General features: G+C 27.8%; 1 protein-coding gene across 1 annotated transcript in view; it reads right to left on the reverse strand.

The window, feature by feature from the left end:
* Positions 1 to 23,351, reverse strand: part of LOC126900197 (uncharacterized) — a 359,021-nt gene extending 335,670 nt beyond the window's left edge. Inside the window, exons 1-2 of the mRNA XM_050675713.1 lie at positions 23,220 to 23,351; positions 22,749 to 23,114 (exon numbers count right to left, since the gene is read on the reverse strand). Coding sequence (XP_050531670.1) covers positions 22,749 to 23,114; positions 23,220 to 23,289 — 436 coding nt within the window. The 5' untranslated portion in view covers positions 23,290 to 23,351. The remainder of the gene's footprint in view (positions 1 to 22,748; positions 23,115 to 23,219) is intronic.
* Between the last annotated feature and the right edge of the window lie 651 nt (positions 23,352 to 24,002).

Raw genomic sequence — 24,002 nt, forward strand, 5'->3', positions numbered from 1 at the left:
GTATTATTATAAATATTTAATTAAATATGTTAAAATATAAAATGATGGAATAAGTAAATCAATTCATTTAACTAATACGTTATTTTAACAAATGTAAAATTATTTTTTATAACTTTTTAATTTCCTATAATTCATATTTATTAATTTATTTAACGTAAATAAATTTCATATAATGGTTTATCTACAGTAAATTAATAATTAAAAAAAAAATACATAATGTAGCAGATCAAATTAACAACAGTTATGATTTTTGAAACAATTAAAATTTTTGTTGAATTTATATTTTTAAATAGTTATTGTCTTTTTAGAATACGTTTAAAGCATAATTTTATCTTTGGTACGAAGCTAAGAAGATATTAATTTTACTATAACGTGTTTATTTATTTATTGTGTTTGTCACCATTTTTTCTCAGGTCTCACTTGACTGACTTTTTCAACGATACGTCAAAAGATCATCAATCATATATAGTTGAAGACTTAATGCTTAAAAATTTCCTCGTTCTAAGTGAATAAGGGAAATCCTTCAAAAATTACATTTTTTTAAATCAATAAATTTCGACCTTTTTTTCTTAAAACTGTCATAATTTTTTGAAAAACGGATGAATCTTATCTTCTACGTGCAAATAACCATCATAATTAAAAATCATTTAAATTAGACTCAATTTTATATCAGGCTCATAACTTAGAAAACTTAAGGTAGTATTTATAGTTATTAAAGTTTGTAAATAAATTAGGAAGTTTATTAAAAAAAAAATAGTGTGTTTTAATTTTTTTGCTATACTAAATTGGAAATGTATTATTACCAGTATAAAGTTTCGGAATAATGATTTCATCGAATGTATAAATGGTGTAGAATTTTAAAGTTGGAATTTCACGCAAAATATAAATATACCAATCATCAAAGTTATTCCAACGGTTTCGTTTATTCTTTAATAATACTAAAACTAGCCTTTGATAAAGGCTTTAGTAATCCAAAAATATTTGAAATTAAATATTTGATTTAAGTAGCGTTTAGCTTTCAAAATGGATAAAACATTTTCACTTGTGTTGAGTTCAATCCGAATATGTGCTAGTATAATTTTTTATTAAAAATATATCAAAAAAAAAGAAGATTATTTATTAACAATAATTCAAGTGATATTTAAACTAAAATCATTACTACACGAATATTTTTCAATTATTATAAAGTTAAATATTTTGTAAGCATCACCCTTTTCTAAATTTATAGACATTATATATTGGGGTTGAATATATATTATTAATGAACTATTTTTTCTAGAAAACCCGTCGAAAAGACAGTTTGTCACGAGTACCATATGTTTTGATAATTATTTCAAACGTGTCTAAGGGAGAAAACCGTTTCTTAAATCTGTTAGTTTGTCACCAGCAACATTTAATATGTTTATTGTAATGAACGTGTAGTCTGGCGCCATTATTCTACGATAAACAAATTAAATTTCAAAACTATGTTATTATGTACCATATAATGTTAAATAAAAATAATTGAACATATTTATATATATACAGGGTGATTTTTTTATCATAACCCACTCAATTACTTACAGAATAATAATAATTAAAAATTTTTTTTTTATTACTATCTTTAGTTACACATTATTCTTGAATTATTAACTATGTAATACTTTTTAAGTTCATCCCTTATGCCTGGTAAGGGTGTCAACTTTGTTTTTTTAAATGGTAACACGTATTTTTAATTTAATAAAATGTTTGAGTTTTTAATTCAATAGTAAATGGCATTTGAATTTTTAATAAAACTTAATTTGTTTATTAGATATAAACATTTAAAGTTTCAAATTTTTGAGTTAATATATAGGTATAATACACAAGGGATTACAAATACAGGTAGCTAATTGGTTTTTTATGACATCGATATTAGCAGGTACACAGCATTGTTATTATCAATGATAGTAAGGTACATTGTTGTGAGTTTATAAATACACTAACTGACAATACAGAAAGTATATCTATTGATAATCATAATTGATAATAAACAATCCGTGACTGAGACAGCAATGTCATAAAAATCCAATTAGCTACCTGTATTTACAATCCCATGTGTATTATACATGTATATTAACTCAAAATTTTGAAACTTTAAATGTTTATATCTAATAAGCTAATTAAGTTATATTAAAAATTCAAATGCCATTTACTATTAAATTAAAAACTCAAACATTTTATTAAATTAAAAATATGTGTTTCCATTTAAAAAAACAAAGTTGACCCCCCTCTAAGGCATAAGGGATGAACTTAAAAAGTATTACATAGTTAAAAATTAAAGAATAATGTGTAACTAAAGATAATAAAAAAAAAAAAAATGTTTAAATTATTATTATTCTGCAAGTAATTGAGTGGGTTATGATAAAAAAATCACCCTGTATATATAAAGACTAGTTCTATGTCTAGGTAGGTACTTGCCATAAAATAGTTTTTATTCAATAAATAATTGAATTTGACTTTGTCAGTATGACCTAACAAACTATATTTTATACTTAAGAGGATGACTTATTCAATTTTATTTATCACCAATATAAACAAAAAGATCTTTAATAAAAACAAGTTACTGTTAAACATGTATTCTAAATTAAATTGACTCAATTAAAATTCACATAACAGTAACAGACTTCGCATTTGCTGGTTCTACAATATGGAGTACAGTCTTTGTTTTTAGTAAGACAGCTTTGGAATTAACACTGAATCAGATATATCTAATTTGCCCATCTATAACTGTATTGAAAACTATTTTAATCCCACTCTTTAAACTCAGTTTTTTGAAAAGTAGGTAGATAAGAACTAAGTATGGCGCTAGAAAAAAGCGGTACCTTGTCCAAACAATTTTTCAGAACTCTTAATTTGTTTTTAATAAAATTATTTACTCAATTTCCAAGGCCTTGTGCTGAGACATACTTCACACATCTGTTGCCCTAACTTGGATAAGAATATCCAATGATAGATATTTTAATGTAATTCCTTAAATTAGACAAAATTTATTAAACCCCATTCTGAATGCACTGGTTCTTTATTTAACAATTCTATTTATTTTTTTAATGTAAAATGATTTTAATTATTTTTTTCATGAAAAATATTAAAATAAAACCTATTCAAAAATGTATTGGAAACTACCATCTTTATATATAATCTTAATATACATCTTGCAATATATTTGTTTGTCTTAAATGTCCTTTAGATTCAAATATATAATTTCGATAACAATTTTTGCGAAAACTCAAACTATATACATTATATATAATAAAAATTATAATAAAATTATATATACATTATATACATAATTGTTATTTTTATATACTTGCTTTAAACGTAATATTCTAATGAGTTAAAGGTATATGACTATTATTTTATTTTACAACTTTTAATGGGTGCGGGTACCGGTAACCTTAAAATAATTGCTGCGTTTCTTTTGTACCTTTTGAATAAAACAAACACTACTTTTATCTTAATAATCTATGCCGAATAAAGTATGTCAACAAATCGGTGTTCATTCAAACCTTTTCCAAAAACGTGATCGTATATTATGTGTCGCGTTCAAAACATTGACATGTTCGATTTAAAGATCTCGTATCTTGTACTTAACTACACATATGGTTATGTGTTTTGTGTTTTCCTAAATTTTTATTGAACTATCCTATCATGTTTCAAATAATAATCGAGTCTTTCATTAATAATGAACATAATATATTCAGTTATATCCCGTGGTAGGTTGTACCATAATATATTTAAATTGAATTTTTTCAAATTTTGTTTTTGTACACACCTTTTCCGAACTATGTTTTAAAGTCATATTTGTCTAGCTAGTGTTCGATTATTGGCAGTTTAATATATATTTCGTAACCATCAATTATAGAATTACAATCTTATATGTCGTAATCTTATATTTATAATTATTTTTTCGAATTATTTATTATAACGTCAAGTCAAGAATTTTGTATGGGACCATAAATTAGCAATATAAGTAATAATAATTGGCAGAAATATATTTGCAACTTGCCACCATTACAGTTATATTTTTACTCGTCATCTTTTTTAACGTTTGATTATTATTCAAATATACATTTTTTGCATATTTAAAACCGTATATATGCATATATATTTACAGCTTTGCTAATAGATAAGATCACTTTCGACAACGGTTTTTTTTTTATTAATTCGCAGCTTACGCGGTTTTAAATTAATATTTACATTTTTTGGATGAAATAATTAAATATTTTCGTGATAATTTGATATTCAAATTAATCATTATTTTAACGATAGAACGTTATAAGTGTCCTATTTGAAAATGTCGATTTAGTTGAAATAATAAACAAAAGCAATGTTTGATACAATCAACATGTAAATTATGGTCTTCATTCTCAATGGTACTTATACAATTATTGCTGCTGAAATCGCGTTCATTTAATTTGTACTTCAGAATCGCAACGCAATTGTCTCGGGTTACCATGTCATCTAATTGTGTCTAGTCGATATGGAATGCAGTCGATGTTCTGTACAACGATTATACTTCACGTTCTCTCTTTTTGCAACTATTCTCTTTAAATGCAAAATACCCATTTATACAATCACCTTGAGTTGAAATCGGTCTTGATTTTACACCATACCCATTAGTTGTTTATACTTTTTTTTCAAACTAGTATAAAAATATTATTTTTTCAAGTAAATTTGATTTACATGATTGAGTTTGTGCTTACTATGGGCCACATAGTTGAAACTCGTCTCGCTGAATGCATCTCGCTTAATAAATATAACGCAAGACAATATAATAAACGAGGAAACCGTTTTTATGCAAAATCATACTATTCTGGTCTGAGGTATAGAATTGATCAATATATATATTTTCTTGTATTAAAAAATATAATGCATTTCCATGACGGGAATATATTAACTCGTCTTCCCGACTCTGTTGCCTGTCATTAGCCCTACGTACACGCGCGCGCACACACACACACATTATATACAAAATGTATACTTAGTGTACTCACAAACGGATGTTTTAGCCAATTATAAAATGTATAATATTCCCGTAGAATAACACAATAAGAACGTTCAGGTTGAAGTTTCCCGTTCCCCTCTCCGCTAACACGATCGCCATGTTTGTTCATTAAGTGTATTTTTAAAGAATTTCTTCTATTTATTTATTTATATATTTTCTTCCGTGATATTAATTAACACCGGGACTACCTGTCGTGGACGAGCACTCATGTGTGTCCTCCGATGTACAACGCTGCAAGCCGCCTGTAACATCACTGTATGTAAATAGTGTATAATATGTTACCTTGTACCTACTGGACGACGACCACTATGATGGCATGTGTGTTTTTTAACCACAGCAGGAGGAACGCAATTGAAGCGGCCATATTTTGCACTGGTAATAAGTATTCGCAATGGAACATCTCTAATCCTAAAACTTACAAGAATAATACGTTAATAGCAATATGTTTTGTTTCATAGACACAAACGAATTGAAATATTTAAAGAAAAAAATAACAATTAATGTTTTCCAGATGATTTCTTTTACACAGACATAATTTTTTTTACACTTTTTATTTTAAATTGTTGTACATTAATAGGATATTAATTGTTCTATACAATAATTCAAGATGCAATTCAGTAACAATGCCTTGTGTATATTCAACTGTATTGACTATGCAATTACCCCCTATCCTCATTTATGCATGAATCAAGTTGAAATTGATTTTTAACTAAATAAACTTATTATTACGATGCATATTCATTAAATTTGTATCTAAATTAACTCTTAATAATTTATTATACTTGATTTTAATGATCGTACTTGTTCTTGTATGATTCTTCTTATTGACTTTTTTAATCATTGAGAGGACACACTTCTTTGATTTAGCCAAAACAGCTTTTGTTCCTTTACAGCGATGGCGATCATAATAGCAAAATGCAACAGATGGTATCGTTTACAAATTCATGAAGTTTAATTTGTTTTGCAAAATTTATACACAAAACTTTAGCCAAGGGATCTCCTAACAATGCGATTATAGTTCTAAAATAATACCACCAAAACCTCATTGTACTTATAATTGAAGTTTCTTGATAATGAAACACCGAGGAAAAATAACATAAAATAAAATTGTATTTATGGTATTTGCTCTTAATCATAATTATCAACAATAGTCCCTCTTACAGTACACATATATTCCACTTAAAATCAATCGGTTTCAATAAAACCATTTGTTGTGCATAAAATATATATTTATTTAATCAAACATACTTCACTAAAAATTGAAGAAATAATATAATAAAAAATAATAGTAATAAGAATTATAAATAATTCGATTGAATTACAACAATTTACATTGTGGTAAAACCATTGAAAAATTACCACTTTCTTGTAACATTCATACCTAAATTTTTTTTTTTTGTTTCTTAGATATATCAAGTAGATTAACGATAATACTTTTATGTTTAAGTAAACTAAGAACCTAAAGTAACATAAAGCCGGAATAAAGGATGCATAATAATTGCAATAAGTATAATTGTTAAGACCATTACATTCACAATGTCGACGTTTCTAACGATTTAAGACAGAATATTACCCGCTATTTTTTATCAACCACTATAACTAAAACTAATTTTTCGAATTCCTCGAGGAAAGCGACCGGTTTTCATTCGAGAATTGTCACATGAACGCCATTAAATTCGATAGCGCGGGTTGGATTTATTTATTTTTGTTTGTTTCAATAACTTTCGCTTTTCAACGTCTTCTCTTTCCGACAATAAAATAATAATGACACTATTATTGCTAAGAATATAAATATATATCATTGAAGATAAAACGTACTTTTGTACAATCTAACCGCACTCACACACGAGACAATTGCCCGTAAACAAATATAATGTAGTGTAGTGTACAATATGGACACGTTGAGCACAATACAATACTAATACTCAAACCAAAGCTTGTGTCTAGACCATGTACACGTATGACTATATTGTATTCTACTATTGTTGTTATAATATGTTTGATTTAAGACCGAAAAAATCATGTGACATTGTACGTGCGCTGGTGTATTGTATACTTAATGTTTTGTATACATTCAAACTAACTTATGTAAATCACTATAATGCCGGAAAATATGGTTCTTATAAAAATATAATGATAGAGCTATATATATATAGAGAGAGAGAGTACTTATACCAAAGATGAGGATATTCCACTACATTAAAGTTACTTACATTTAAAAAAGTGCTCTATCAGATTTATAATCCAATATTTATGAATACTGTGTAATAATAAAATGATTTATTATTCATTTGAAAGATGTCTTCTTTCAAAATAATAGAAAAATATATTTTGATCGAAAATATTTTAATTCAGTTAAAATGATTATCTATCTAAATACAGAAAAAAAGGAGAAAAGATAAAAACATGATGTTTATGAATTTAGCTCAATAATAAAAAAAAAAAAAATTATTTAATTTATCCATCTTACTATTTACTCTTTTACTTTGTATCATGATTTGTTTATGTCAAAGGCTACGACTTTCTTAATATCTTTTAACTTTTGCATTAAATAATTTTCGAGTTTCGCGATTTACATTACCTAAAGGCATATACAAAATGTTAATTAATAAAACAATAAAATGATTTAATAATGTGTACTTAACCTCACACGCTTTATTGTCAACATTCTACATTACCCACTCTAATAATTCAGAGTATTCATGACAATATAATATATTGTTATGAATACGCAATCTTTGTGCTTAATTATTCTACTAAGTAAGGGTATTTATAACATCTTTGTAGGTATTTATTAATTTCAAAACATAATTTAATTGCAGTATATTCTGTTTTAGAAATCTCCATCTCACTTTCATGGTAGTTTGTTACTTTATTTTAATTCAATCTGAAGTAAACATATAATGTAAAACAACTTAATTAAGTTAAGCTTTTAAAACTCGAGACATTAAGATTACGTTTTAATTATTGAATACAAATTATATCTTATATGTTCTATTATGTTATTAATTTAGAAAAAAAAAATATTTATTTAAGTGATATACACAGTATATTTATACTAAATACATTTTATACAGTTCATAATGGCAATTTTTTATACTTTTCAAATGTGTCAGATTAGTATTTATAAAATCCTAGAATATTTTATTCATATTTTACAGTAACTTAAGAATTTAAGTAAATATTTCTGAACTTCAACTACATATATTTTTTTATAAAATGGATACCAAACAATTAGTGTGTGTAGTAAAATATAGTAATGAAATGAGTAAGCCATCTATCTTACTCTTAAAAATCGTTTCCGCAGTAAGCGCCTAATGATAACTCTGTTATGTTTATAGTCCTATTCTAGTCAGTAACATTTTATTGTTTTATTTTTGAGAATTTCATGATTCTTTATCATTAATTCTTGTTACTCAGGCATCATGCTGTAATTGTAGTATAGCTTGTCTTACTTCCTTTTTACAATAGGATTCTTAATTATTATTATTATACTTAATTTCCCACGCACGTTTAAAAAAATATAACTCTATTTTATTTAAGAAATAGATTCTTCTTTTAACTAATATAGACTATATTTTTTTTTACAACTTTTCTTAATATACTATTGTATATAATTAAATATTACTATTTTACTTAATTTATTTTCCATGAAATATCTCTAGAAACTATTTTGAAAATCTAGAAATTACTAAACACTAATTTGGTAGACATTTTTTAAATCTAATCGTCTTTGGTATCTAAATTATTCTTTTTTAAAAAAAAATTTAGATATTAAAAATGTGTTCATACCCACATAGATTTTATCATTGAGTACAATAGAAAATTACGAGGACAGCAATAACAACGTGAAAAAGACTTGAGGGTAAAATACTGTAAAAAAAATTAACATGAACTCACGTAGGACATGAATAAACATTTCAATCTTGTCATATAGCGCAATTAAAAACTCAAACCTAGTTACATACATACACACTCACGCAGCGCATATAGTTGTCCCCGCTACCTTATAATTGGTCTCGCGTGGGTTCGAGCAACAACAGTAAACGGGTAGTTTTATTTTTTAATAATGAGAACACCTTGGTTTTATACTTTTTTCACGTACGCACGTTTTACACTGTGTGTCCCTCAAACACAATAAATTGTATTTTTAACACGTACTTTACCAAGCACCATAATTGAATATAAACTGTTTTAAAACGAATTTGTGCTTTCTCGTTTTTCTTCACTATCTTGATAACACATTTAATTGATAACAGTAAAAGAAATTACGATATAGTTAATTATAATCAAACAAAATTCCACAGTTTCTCAAAAGAAATAACTTAATATTTTCCTAATTGATTTTACTACTGTTTACAGGGTTGAGATTATCTAATAAGCAAAATAGTTTGCCTAAAATCGTACGGCTCCATTTTTTATCCGATGTCTAAAGACATTGTTGTTTAAATGACAAAATGTAGAACTACATAAATATTTTGGGTTAAAAATCTTTGGATACATATAGTTCAGCAATGACATCAATGGGTTACATAAAATTGGAAATTACATTTATTTCTATACTTCTTATATGCTGTTTAACATGGGCAGTATCTATTGTGTCCCTATAACTCTTGATGATGCGAATCTTGTGACTTAACGTCCATAAAAACGATTTATGACAATATATTTCCATGGGTAAATCGATTGTGGTTAACTTAAAATGACGTTTTAGAGTTAAATATGGTTTAATGTACATCAGAAGTGTTAAATAATGTGTTTATCTCAGAGAAAAGGTAGTCTGGTCAGTGTCATTTTAAGAACTTGATATTAATACTGTTAACGGGCAATTATTTAGTTAATAGTGTATTGTACAACACTATGTAATAAAACCAGCTAAAATAAATAATGTGTAGCTACTGATTGAGAAAAAGTATACATTTTTTTCTCCAAAAATACAATAATGTTATGTACATAACACGAAAAAACTATTATACATTAAACGCCCCTAGGTATATACTGAAAATGCTCGTTATTTTCCCTTCTTAAAAACGTTTGCAAAGAAAACAACTTTTTCCCTAATACATGTATTGATAGGTGTATACTGTTGTGTGTTTTTGACGGCATACCAATTAACTGATAAATTGGATTTGTATTCTAATTGTCTATTTCAATATATTTTATAACATTTTATTAAAGTTCTAAATGTTAGCATATGTACTTTACAAAAATATCTCAGACACCTTATCACACTATTAAAAATTATTCAAAAATTCTCATACCTCAGTATGATATATTTAATACACATAATTAGTATTATTTTTTTTATAAAGTATCGTACACGAATATAGTATTTTTGTCACACTTTCCGAAATTTTCCTTACATTGTATGCGTTAAAAACTTATAATACATGGTGTATAAATCGAACATTCTTTAAAGAGTGCATAAAATCTGTACTTAATTACTTCAATAAAAATAAATTCATATTTCATGATTAGTTAACATGTTAGTTAACATATCGGAGTGAAATATTGAAATTTCTATACTCAAAAATTTTAAGTTTTTAAAAGTATTTCCTAATTTTTTTATTTGAAAATATCGTTTTAGTATGTTATCCAATATTGGTCATTAAAATATAATAACCGTTTTTGCATTTGATTTTTGCCTAACACATATAAAACACTGTTATATTATTGTAAATATCTAAAACTGCAATGGTAATCTGTACATACTCCTCTAAGACCAACCGGTTCAACAAAAACAAGGATTCCCTGCATATCTAAACATTTTAAGAGACAAAAAAATATTGTTCTAAGGAGTCGTGACCACGATAATCGTGAATACTTCATGTACATTTACCGGCAGTTTTTACAAGAAAACCAGAAGACGATCACAGGGATACTATCAAAAGATATAGAAACAGAAAAAACAATATACAATAAGAGACTTGAGAAATATGTAATTATAATAACGTAACATTAATTTACTGTTCTTATAATAACAAACAGTATCGGTACTGGTAAATAACATTGGAGGATAAGAGAAGAGGATAGGGAGGGAAAATTAAACGCACTTCATTAACGGTCTATTGGTCTCTATAGACTGTAAAGTATTTTATTCCAAGTGATTATAAATAATAATTATTGATTTTCATTTCAAAAAAAAAAAAAAAATGCTATTGTAAAATTGAAACTTAAATTGTTCATTTTCCCAATATAAGTTATGCAAAGTTAATGTAACGAAATGTGTTTAATGGTTAATTTAAAAAATTTTGTTAAAACTTAACGGGAACTCTTAGCGAGTTAAAGAAACTAAGAAATTAATTAATTGTTTTTAGTCTACGCTGTTGAAAAAATGTAACCTAAATTTCAACAGCATCTGGTAGTCGTTTCATTTATTCAAATTACTATTTTTTGAAAACGTCAAAAAAAAAAACCCCTCGACACTAATAAAGGGTTGAACCAGTGGAAAAAAACTTGTATTGTACTAAACAAAAATTTTTTTCATCAACCCTTGACCTGTGATAAGTTATTGAACAATAACAATATTTCTTATTAATGCATCAGACATTAATGCAATAATAAGAAAAATGAAAAAATAACACATTTCTACGTCTTTAAAACCTATATTCTTTTGTGTGGGTGTTGATTAGTGACAAACAACCGTTAACACCCTGTGGAGATAAAAAGGTCGAACCATGTGGGTTACTAGGTATACTCTATCACGTAATTATTGATATTATTTTATATATCAAAAAAAATTATAACTTTTTTTACTATCCCATTCTATAGGTTGTTTGATGTTTGGTCCCATGACTATTAAAATGTATAAACATTGTAATATGCAATAAAAAATATATATTCTATATGGCATTCTTCTATGTAAAAAAAAAAGTTTAAAATAAAAATTCTCTTAAACTACAGAAGGTAGATTTAATGTAATTTTTACTTTATATTAAATCGTTATTATGATCAAGTTTGATTAAATTATTATATTAACTCAATGCTAGCGTTTAATATTACACTTATTCGTTAATTTAATAAACTACTTAGATATTTTGAAGTTTCAAACTACTTAAATTATAAAATATATTCAGCTTATTTTATTTTAATTAAAACTTTATAGTCATGAACCTTTGAGGTAGATAAAATAGTAATAAACTGGGTCTTAGTAAAATTTAAAAACTGTTATTGTACAGCTTGTAATTATGTTTAACGTTTACCGGTAAAATTGTTATTACCATCTAAGATTTACACATGTTGATTCAATTTTCGTTTGTTAGTATGTTTTGTTTTTGTGATACACTTATAAACGGTAACCAGTGGCGGCATACATGATATTTAAGTAATTAGTTTAATTATTTCTTTGGGTTTTGAGTATAATGTTTGCGCTCTTCTAATTTTCCGTGTAAACATAAGTATAAAGGGCCTAAAAATTCGAAAGACTCCCCACGTACGCGATACGACAAGCTTACCCGGCGGCTAACATGAAAAAATAAAATCAAGTAACCTTAAACAAATTACGCATCTGCCTGGGGAAGACTATATTGACTAATAATAACATGGGGTTTAAGTAAAACTCGGTTATTACTCATTTTTTCCTACTGATCTCCGCCTAAAGTAATGAAACATACATAAAATTATCTTTCGGGCACCTGCTACCGACCATGTTGAAAGCTGAAAGTATGTAATTATAATCGTAAATAATCGTAACAATCTATTGCAACTGCTGTTTTTTCTATAAAGTACGTGTAAATACAAACCATCATCACCTCCTTTAGTTCTTTCATAAACACCTCAATTAAATAAACAATCAAAGAAACGAGGGCACGAGCGAGCCATAAGCTTTTTACGTTATCCGAAAGGATCGTGTCTGAAGACAAATTCGGAACTTATTTCCATCAAATAAAATACAGTCAAATACTTTCTGTCGTTATGTGTTACACGAATAAAGAATTTTTTATTGTTTTGAGTGTGTCGAGTAAAAGATAACGAGTTTATCGGTCGTTTCTACTTATACGCGCCTACTGTATAATAACTGTATGTTGTCTATGATTTCTTTTTAATGTCATAGACACGATAAATTAGAAGTATACGTCATGCCGATAAACAAATACCAGGACGATTTAATTAAACACAAGTAAAATAAAAATAAACGACTGACGGCGACGGCAGTGTCGAGTGGAGAACGGCCCGACGATTTTATTATGACCGACACACGTTAAAAAGCGGCCGACACACGTTTTTTGGTGGCGCACCCGCTGTGCCACGAGGTCCTGCAGGCCCAGACGGTGACGGTAACGGGACGACGGATCACACAAATGGCTCATAAGGCGGCGGCAAATGTTTATGTTTTAGAAAACATCATTAATAGAAATGGCCGCCAATCGCTACACGGTACAACACTCTGTCAAAAAATAATATTCGACAGAGATAAAAAAGAAACACGATACTATAAAATATAAAAATGGCCAATTAAAAAATGTGATTATCTATTTTACATTTATGTTTCGTAAACATTTTTGTAAAAAAACCAAACCCCGTGAGGCTGTCTAATTTGGTAGAATTAACAGACGAAACTAAGTAGAACAATTTTTTAAACTATATCGTTTAAATACAATACCATTTCAACATTATAGTGTTCGAACATCGAAGCTCATAGGAAATGAACGATTGAGTATACCTTTATGACATGCTGACATTTTTAATATATATATATATATCATTAACGTCTCGACCTCCAAACACTTTTTAATTTAAACAGAACAATTTAAGTACTTCAAAAATATGTCCTCTCCTGTTGTCAATCGCAAAGGCGACCGTCGCCACAAACGTCGTCTGGCAATCTGTCTAATGCATCGGCTACGAAACTTTCACACCCAACTTTGCTCCAACAACGGAAAAGCGATTACATTATGCACAGGATTGCGGGGAAAACATCAGCAACGCCGTCATCGTTGCTGTTTAATCAATCGAATTTCTCGTTTTCGTGCACAAAAGTTACATGGTCCAACAGCGTCAGATGACAATAGAACAATGTGCGCCGCTTTCGATTGGCGACATAAATGTTGTTCAGCTCTTAGCAATTGGCTTTATAATATTTTCATTACGTGTCAGCCTCCTCGGCAGACTTCCGATGCGATTCGCTAAGATGCGCCGTGACGTCTGTGTAGTTTTTAAAACGATTAAATTTCTTTTTCATCGTATTATGACTGGACGTGATTATAAATAAGAAAATTAATATTCCACGACGAGTCGGCGGCGCGTGTATGTGTACACAAGTTATTAAACGAACAAAAAAAAAAAAAAAATACCTTATGTACAAAACTAATAATAAGACAACGTTTCAATTAATTTTTTGGCTGCTATTCCGCCTTCTCTTATTATACACGCCGCTGTGTAAGTGTTCAGAGCCGAGTTTTAGACAACGATGGCCTGTCGTCCACTTGTCCAAAAGTAAAAAAATCCAATTTAATATTCACCGGTTCGTAATAACCATGGCGAATGTTGTAAAAACATTACAACCGTCGCTTAAGTACACACACTCGGAGCGTAGAAAAAATACGCCGCTAATGAGCAGTTTATATTGGGAAAGTGAAAAGCGGTTGCATATCTTCATTAAAACCTATAGTAGCTTTACGTTGTTTTTAATTGTCTATTCATTGAAATAATATCAAAATCTATACGCTATTTAAAATCATTATTCCGTTTAACAAAGCCAAATAATGTCAATATCATGATAACAGTAAATCATAACGAGGATAGGTAATGCTTTTTACGTATATTTAATTACTCCTATAAAAAAACACAATTAATTTTGATTGTTAATTATTTTTAATTGCCATATGAAATCGGTATATTTGTATTGATATATTGTATCGCGTATGCTTTTTTCACTTAGTTAACTGCAATTCATTAAATAAACTGCTATTGAAATATATTTTTTAATTAAAAGATTTTCAACTGTTAGTGCCAGATAACTTTAATCTAAAACAAAAGTATGTCGAAAATCATATAATATGTAACACCCACACTATTGCTTATCCACCGCAAAATTACACTTAAAAATTAAAGATTTGAAAAATAGTTAAAAACTTAATCTTTTGTGAATAATGGTCAACTTCGAAGTGTTAATCGTTAACAGCGAGTCTACAACAGAATTTCCAGGGCGGAAGTGTTAAAATTAAAATAAACGTATGCTAATGAGATAGTTAATAGTGTATTTAAGCGTTACGACTAACACAACAATGTTATAATCCTATGAACACTTGTAAAATGTAAACACAATGATACAGAGAAATGTCTAAAATAAAAATAAAGTTCTACGAAAAAAAACCGGTACCGCGCACCGCACATATTTGTTGTCGGCTACCGAGAGAATTTCCAAATAAGAATGTAAGTAAATTACATTTACTTTGGAAGTGGCCGGCAGTTTGAAAAACGGCCATTGAGATCACTGTAGAATACATAAAGAATTTTATTCGGAAATATTTTTCTAAAATACTGTCTAATCTGACACATGTTTATTTTATAAAAAATTAAAGAGATTTCATCTAGATAATTTGAAATGTTAAGTCTGAAAATCGAAAACACATAATGTCGATCACGGTGAGATGAACCAGCGCAGCTTCGCGGTGCGCACACTCCATTAGTTACATATAATACAACGTGATTGTATACGAGTGGAAGCTGTATCACGTGTCAGATTAAACGATATGAATCCGTCGACTAAACGGTCGCTACACGTTAATGTTTCGACTTAAAACGTTGCATTCCATTATGAATTGGTTTTTGTGGGTTACCGGCTACTTTAAATACCTGACGTGTAAAATGCGTTTAAAATATCATTGTGAGATAAATGCGAGCGGTTAACGCAGTGTGGTGGTCTCCGGCGAGGAAAATATCGATAAGATATCAATGTGGTGTATTAAACTATTAATAGCAGCGTAATGGTGTTGCGACCATTAGAATTCTTCAACCGTTTGAAAACCGACGGAGCTTACAAATATTAAGCACAAAAGGAATATTAAAATCGGGTTTAAAACATTTAACGGACGTTTTGGATACTTGCAATACATCAGTCGAACGTTGATTTCGTTTTTTAAAATGAATTTGTTCTTTTTACTTACACGCGTTTTATTCAAAACGGCTTCTTTGTGCGCCAACTTTATACATTCGTTTTATAGTTCATTTTTTCGGTATGACTATTTCGTTTTTTTATCGTAATGGACCGATAACCATTCGACCGGATTCTAACGTCTAGTTCGAATGCAAAATAATTTTCGCCGTTAAAATGAAATGGTATTTTATTTAGAAGCTGGTGGATTTCCTTTTGCCGCTATTTTCTTTCAAGTTATTTTGATACGAAATTAAATGGAATTGTAAATTATTTTGTTTAACTGAAACACCGATGAAAATAAAAATCTATATTTTTTNAAAAAAAAAAAAAAAATACCTTATGTACAAAACTAATAATAAGACAACGTTTCAATTAATTTTTTGGCTGCTATTCCGCCTTCTCTTATTATACACGCCGCTGTGTAAGTGTTCAGAGCCGAGTTTTAGACAACGATGGCCTGTCGTCCACTTGTCCAAAAGTAAAAAAATCCAATTTAATATTCACCGGTTCGTAATAACCATGGCGAATGTTGTAAAAACATTACAACCGTCGCTTAAGTACACACACTCGGAGCGTAGAAAAAATACGCCGCTAATGAGCAGTTTATATTGGGAAAGTGAAAAGCGGTTGCATATCTTCATTAAAACCTATAGTAGCTTTACGTTGTTTTTAATTGTCTATTCATTGAAATAATATCAAAATCTATACGCTATTTAAAATCATTATTCCGTTTAACAAAGCCAAATAATATCAGTATGACGATAACAGTAAATCATAACGAGGATAGGTATTGCTGTTTTATGTATATTTAATTACTCCTATAAAAAAACACAATTAATTTTGATTGTTAATTATTTTAAATTACCATATGAAATCGGTATATTTGTATTGATATATTGTATCGCGTATGCTTTTTTCACTTAGTTAACTGCAATTCATTAAATAAACTGCTATTGAAATATATTTTTTAATTAAAAGATTTTCAACTGTTAATGCCAGATAATCTAGNGCTTTTTTCACTTAGTTAACTGCAATTCATTAAATAAACTGCTATTGAAATATATTTTTTAATTAAAAGATTTTCAACTGTTAGTGCCAGATAACTTTAATCTAAAACAAAAGTATGTCGAAAATCATATAATATGTAACACCCACACTATTGCTTATCCACCGCAAAATTACACTTAAAAATTAAAGATTTGAAAAATAGTTAAAAACTTAATCTTTTGTGAATAATGGTCAACTTCGAAGTGTTAATCGTTAACAGCGAGTCTACAACAGAATTTCCAGGGCGGAAGTGTTAAAATTAAAATAAACGTATGCTAATGAGATAGTTAATAGTGTATTTAAGCGTTACGACTAACACAACAATGTTATAATCCTATGAACACTTGTAAAATGTAAACACAATGATACAGAGAAATGTCTAAAATAAAAATAAAGTTCTACGAAAAAAAACCGGTACCGCGCACCGCACATATTTGTTGTCGGCTACCGAGAGAATTTCCAAATAAGAATGTAAGTAAATTACATTTACTTTGGAAGTGGCCGGCAGTTTGAAAAACGGCCATTGAGATCACTGTAGAATACATAAAGAATTTTATTCGGAAATATTTTTCTAAAATACTGTCTAATCTGACACATGTTTATTTTATAAAAAATTAAAGAGATTTCATCTAGATAATTTGAAATGTTAAGTCTGAAAATCGAAAACACATAATGTCGATCACGGTGAGATGAACCAGCGCAGCTTCGCGGTGCGCACACTCCATTAGTTACATATAATACAACGTGATTGTATACGAGTGGAAGCTGTATCACGTGTCAGATTAAACGATATGAATCCGTCGACTAAACGGTCGCTACACGTTAATGTTTCGACTTAAAACGTTGCATTCCATTATGAATTGGTTTTTGTGGGTTACCGGCTACTTTAAATACCTGACGTGTAAAATGCGTTTAAAATATCATTGTGAGATAAATGCGAGCGGTTAACGCAGTGTGGTGGTCTCCGGCGAGGAAAATATCGATAAGATATCAATGTGGTGTATTAAACTATTAATAGCAGCGTAATGGTGTTGCGACCATTAGAATTCTTCAACCGTTTGAAAACCGACGGAGCTTACAAATATTAAGCACAAAAGGAATATTAAAATCGGGTTTAAAACATTTAACGGACGTTTTGGATACTTGCAATACATCAGTCGAACGTTGATTTCGTTTTTTAAAATGAATTTGTTCTTTTTACTTACACGCGTTTTATTCAAAACGGCTTCTTTGTGCGCCAACTTTATACATTCGTTTTATAGTTCATTTTTTCGGTATGACTATTTCGTTTTTTTATCGTAATGGACCGATAACCATTCGACCGGATTCTAACGTCTAGTTCGAATGCAAAATAATTTTCGCCGTTAAAATAAAATGGTATTTTATTTAGAAGCTGGCGGATTTCCTTTTGCCGCTATTTTCTTTCAAGTTATTTTGATACGAAATTAAATGGAATTGTAAATTATTTTGTTTAACTGAAACACCGATGAAAATAAAAATCTATATTTTTTTGTTCGTTTTCTACTGCTTAGTATTATTATTATTACTTTAACCGACGCCATCAGTTTGACGTCCCGCAACAGGTTATCATTATAGAAAAAAATAAAACAAACAACGTCAAAATGCCCGTGTGCGGCTTATTCGCACCCGCCCTTCACGTGCACTAAAACACAACGACCCACGGGAGGCGGCAAAAATGATTGAAAACACTGACGATGGGCTTAAGCAACTACGGGGAAGTAAATTCACTTGTAAATTACAGAACTCGGCTCATGAACGGCTGCTGAGCTGAAGAAATGATTAATACTTCGTCAGTTAACATTAATACAAAATACACAAGACACGCCTATGAATTCACTTTCGGGGCACCTGTCTTCCAGAGACCAACCCAACCAACACACGCGGGTCGTATAATATATAAATGTGCGCTTTTCTTGTGTATTTTTTCTCTTAAAAACAAACAACATTCCCCCGTAATCATTTTCGTCGACAAGTCTTGATATAAATTGGTCGGGTGGTCGGTCGTATTACTAATTATTTTCTGTTTGTTTTGTACTTGCGGCAGTGGTAGTTCAACAGATTTTACAAGATTTGACCGACAACGAAACAGCTTGCCACATAAAAATGACAGTCGAGCAATTCTTGAAATCTGACTTACGGAAACAACGATTTAGACTTCTACCACTAGACTGTGGCGCCACCAGCCCTTTTTCCTTTCAGTTTTAATTATAATGGTTAACAAATGGCAAGAATAACCGCCTCTTCTAGAATTGTTTGCGCGCAAAAAAAAAAAATAACAAATGTCGTTCGCGAATGCAAATACAGATGCTATTGAGGTTAAAAATTGCTTAAGTATTATTAAAAATCCACTTAAAAATTTGACATTCACTAATGATGTTCATTTTTAATGTTGAAATAACTACTGTTAAAATTAGACATTTTGCAGATTTATGTAACAGTGCTATATAAACAGTAATAATTTATTAGATTTCGTAGATATTTTTTTATTTATATTGAAACTTTTGAAAAATTATAAATTATTTATAGTTTCTAAGATGATAATTTTTACATTTACTTTTTTTTCTATTATTAAAAGCATATTTTGGATTTCAATTGATGAAAGGTATTTTTATTTTTCATTCATTTGACATGGCGAGTATCTAGAGAAATTTATTGAGAACATCTCACTTCTATTAAGAAGTAACTGTATAATATTTTTTATTGTTTAAAAAGAAAGAAAAATAAAACGACTAAACAAAAAAAGTTGTGATTATCATATATTACTTAATTATATTAAGTAATTAAAGCCTGGGTAGTCTAATGATGTATTTCTATATATAGAATATCACACTATATTCTGATATCTTTTAAAACTTTTAATCCAGCAAATGTATAGCGTTATATTTTATTATTTTTACAATTAAAAAAATTATATTTTTTTAAAATTTAAACATTTTGGAATAGTCATTTTTAAACTCTTAAGAAAAATTAGATAGGTCGATAACGACCTTATGATAAATACTTATTGAGTTACAAGTAGTATAATACATAAAAAAAGAATAAAGTGTATGAATTATAAACATACACCAGTATGAATTGTACCTACTTTTAAATTTTTTGTAATATTGTATAAAATTAATTTATGAACAATAAAAAACAAATGCCTTGCCCTAAAACTAAAATCTTCATTTAATATGATATAGCCTTCGGGGAAAGCACACTCTTACCACTCTATTGAATTCGCCATAATTGAAATTGTTATAATTAGAAATTCGTCTTGTATTTTTATGGACTCACCAAACAATTTTTGTACACATTTTTAAAAATTGTCCATAAAATAAAACCCTTAAGGAGAATTATTCCAAAATAAAACATCTTAGCCTTTTAGTTTACATTGGGCTATTTGACATTGATACCTTGGTTTTTATGATATCAACAACCTTATAGTTCTTATTTTATAGCTTGGTATTTTTTTTTAGTAAAATTTTTATGTTGATATTTTTAGTGCAAATTTTTTTATTCTAACTTATAAAGTTTCAATTTGTTTAATTACATTTAAAATAATTCATTTTCAGAGATTATCAAATAATTGTTTCAATTTCGTAATATTTACCACATTTTTAATTAGTAGTGTCGAAACAAAGTTTTCCATTCATTAACATATAATACTTGGGCCCCATGAAACTAAACACAATTTTTTTCATTAATCTAAAGTATCTATAAGTATCTGAATACCTTTTTGTTTTAAAAGATTTCAAAACTAATTGTTAAACAAGAACAATTTATTATATAGAAAATAGTTTTAATTGCACAACTTTATCTTAAACAAACTAAGAAAAATATATATATTTTTTTAATTACATAATAAAAATAGCAAAAAATTATTTCTAAATACAAAATAAGTCAATTATGAAAATATAATTAACTTTTTCGATTATTTAATACGTTTCGAATTAATCTTGATGATATTACATAGTTATTATTGCCCAGTTTTGAATGTATGATACATCTATAAGTATTATTATATAGTTTACAAATATTTTTTCTATGGTCATTTGATAACTTGAAATCTAAATAAAAAGAAATTGTTAGTTTTTGAACAAACAAATAAATATTGTCATAGATACCTAATATGGTACATTTGACTGCCAAAGGTGGATTTTTCATAAAACACATCTCCAATCTACGTAATTCACAAGCTTTCGCAATAACTGATTCTCCCCAATCAAGTAAATTAATTACATAGGTCTCTTCTCCGTTCACATTTTCTTCAACAGATCTACAAATTCCTCTATACCACCTACCATCTTCTAAAATTAAAGTAGTAAAAGTATTACCAGGAAAATAATGACAATTTTGGTTGTATAATAAGACATCATTCGATTAGTGTTATGAAGCACTTGCATGAATAATAAAAAATATTAAATAATTATTAATATCAACTTATATTATAAGTTTTTTAATTAAATAACTATCATAGAACCATAAATCTTTCTGAATTATACGTATTTTTATACTATTTTTACAAGTAAAATGATTTGTTACCATATTTAGTTGCACAAAGTTCATTTTTTTGTGGTTTGTAATTACGATTTTGAAATTCAGGCTGTCTATAATATTCAGTCATTTTATTTTCCATAGACCTTACGATATGTTCATCAACAACTTTTGTCATGCAAAAATAGTTTTTTAGAGAGTATAGTACTCTCATTTTATAGCTATAATTATTTGTCAATTTGAGTTGAGGCATATTTTCTAACATATATAATTTTGGTCTGCTATCGACTAGAGTTCCATTATGTCCATCCACAATACCATCTTGCTATAAAGCAAAAAAATAGTGTTAATATACATTATTTATGGTTACTTTATTCATCTTGAACGTCTTCTCTGAAAAGCTATGTTAGTAGTTCATAAGAATGTATAATAAAAATTTAAGTATTTAGTATAATTAGAATAGAAAAATATTGAATATATGGTTTCTAATTACCGAATATAACTGTGTATCTTCCAATGGAGATTTTGACCAATTTAAAGTTGATGCTTTATCAACTAAAACAAAAATTACAAACAATTTTTTTCGTATAATTTCTAATACATTTTTTAAGAAATTTTATATAAAATGAAGTCCCGATTCTTCATCTCCAGTAATTACTTAAAATTTTTAATAATTTCTAAAATAGTTGTTGTTTGCTAGTAATTTTATTATTATTCAATAATCTAGTTATTTAAGCGTATTTCTATTTGAAAAAATATTTGACATCGTTATAGGATATGAAAGAAAAAAATAATTTATCATTAAAAAATTCAGTAAAATTTCGAGCTATAATAAAGAGATGGAAAAAAATTATCAATATTATTCTTATTTTTCGAGTAATTAAGTGGTTCGTATTATCTTTTTACTGGTAATTTTACAAATTTAATTTATAACTTCATGTTAATCATTTATTTTTCTTATTACATGTCGATTATTTTTAATATGATAAAATATTAAAATATAACATTTTTATAACGAAATTATAATCTAAAAAATTACTATACATAATTAATTGTATCTTAATTTTGAATTAAACATACCTTTTAAAGACATTTCTTTCAAAGTGTCCAAATGAGGATCATTTGAAATTGGCAAGATGCAACACTGTGAAATTGATTCATGAGGTTCTGCCGTGGATTTTGAAATTATATTTTTTGACAATAGATCAGTTTGTGTTCCACAATTTGTCAAATCGAATGTGTCTGTTTGCGTTTCAGACGTATTAAACACAGCAATAAAGTGAGTCTGAGTAAATTTGTCAGAAAATAATATCGATGTCTGAGAAGTAGCGACTTTAACCCCTTCAACTTGTGAAACTAAGTTATGTGATTGTGGTACACATTCTACTTGAATCATCACATCTTCCGTCACCATAATAGTCTGTGATTCACTGTCTACTAATGTCACTGAATAAAATATAACATTAATAAGAATTAAGTTAATTAAAAAGTAAATTTATTACAAATAGAAAAAAATCAATTTAAGAATCGTTTAAAAATACAAAAAATTACCCTTAATATTTTTTCTTATTCCAAATTTCTTCTTGACACTTCTGAGTAAACGTGTAATAAATTTAGCCATTTTTGATTGATATTTTTTGATTACAACACTATGAATAATTTCTGATTCGAATTTTACTTTAGTTCTGGATTCTAATTATGTTGAAAACTGTTTTTATAGTGAAAATCGTAATTATTAATAAATGTACAAACGGTTACTATGACAAATTTTTTTTAAACCAACCAGTAAGAATCATTAGTTTATTTTTATTATTTCTATTTACAATTTTATTTATTAAATATCATACATTGAAGCGATATTTTAATTAATAACATTAAAGATATTACCAATTTTATATTTTTATGTACTTTATCTAAAATGTGATTATTTTGTTACTTATAAAAGGAATTGGAATATATACAATTTTCTATATAAACTTTTGATTCAGTTAATATTTTGCATAGAAACTTATCCTAGAATTGTTATTGACCTATCAAAATTGTTTATAAAGAAAGAGCAAAAATACAACTACTGAAATTCAAAAAAATATAAAAATCCTATTTATTTTTTTTTTCATTAAAGACAAATAATAAGAAGTATGTTATTAACAAATTTAAAACTGTTATAATTAATTTTAAAAAAGTAACCCAAAATATTAGTTTGTGAACTGTATTATATATGTTAAATTATCATGAACTACACTGTATATTAGTATATACACAAACATAAATTTTATTTATCAGATACTATATTTTAGAAAAAACAATAAGACATAAATAATTTGTCATCGATTT

The sequence above is a fragment of the Daktulosphaira vitifoliae genome, unplaced genomic scaffold (assembly GCF_025091365.1).
Source record: "Daktulosphaira vitifoliae isolate Bord-2020 unplaced genomic scaffold, ASM2509136v1 Scaffold_3, whole genome shotgun sequence".
In the NCBI taxonomy this organism is placed as follows: Eukaryota; Metazoa; Arthropoda; class Insecta; order Hemiptera; family Phylloxeridae; genus Daktulosphaira; species Daktulosphaira vitifoliae.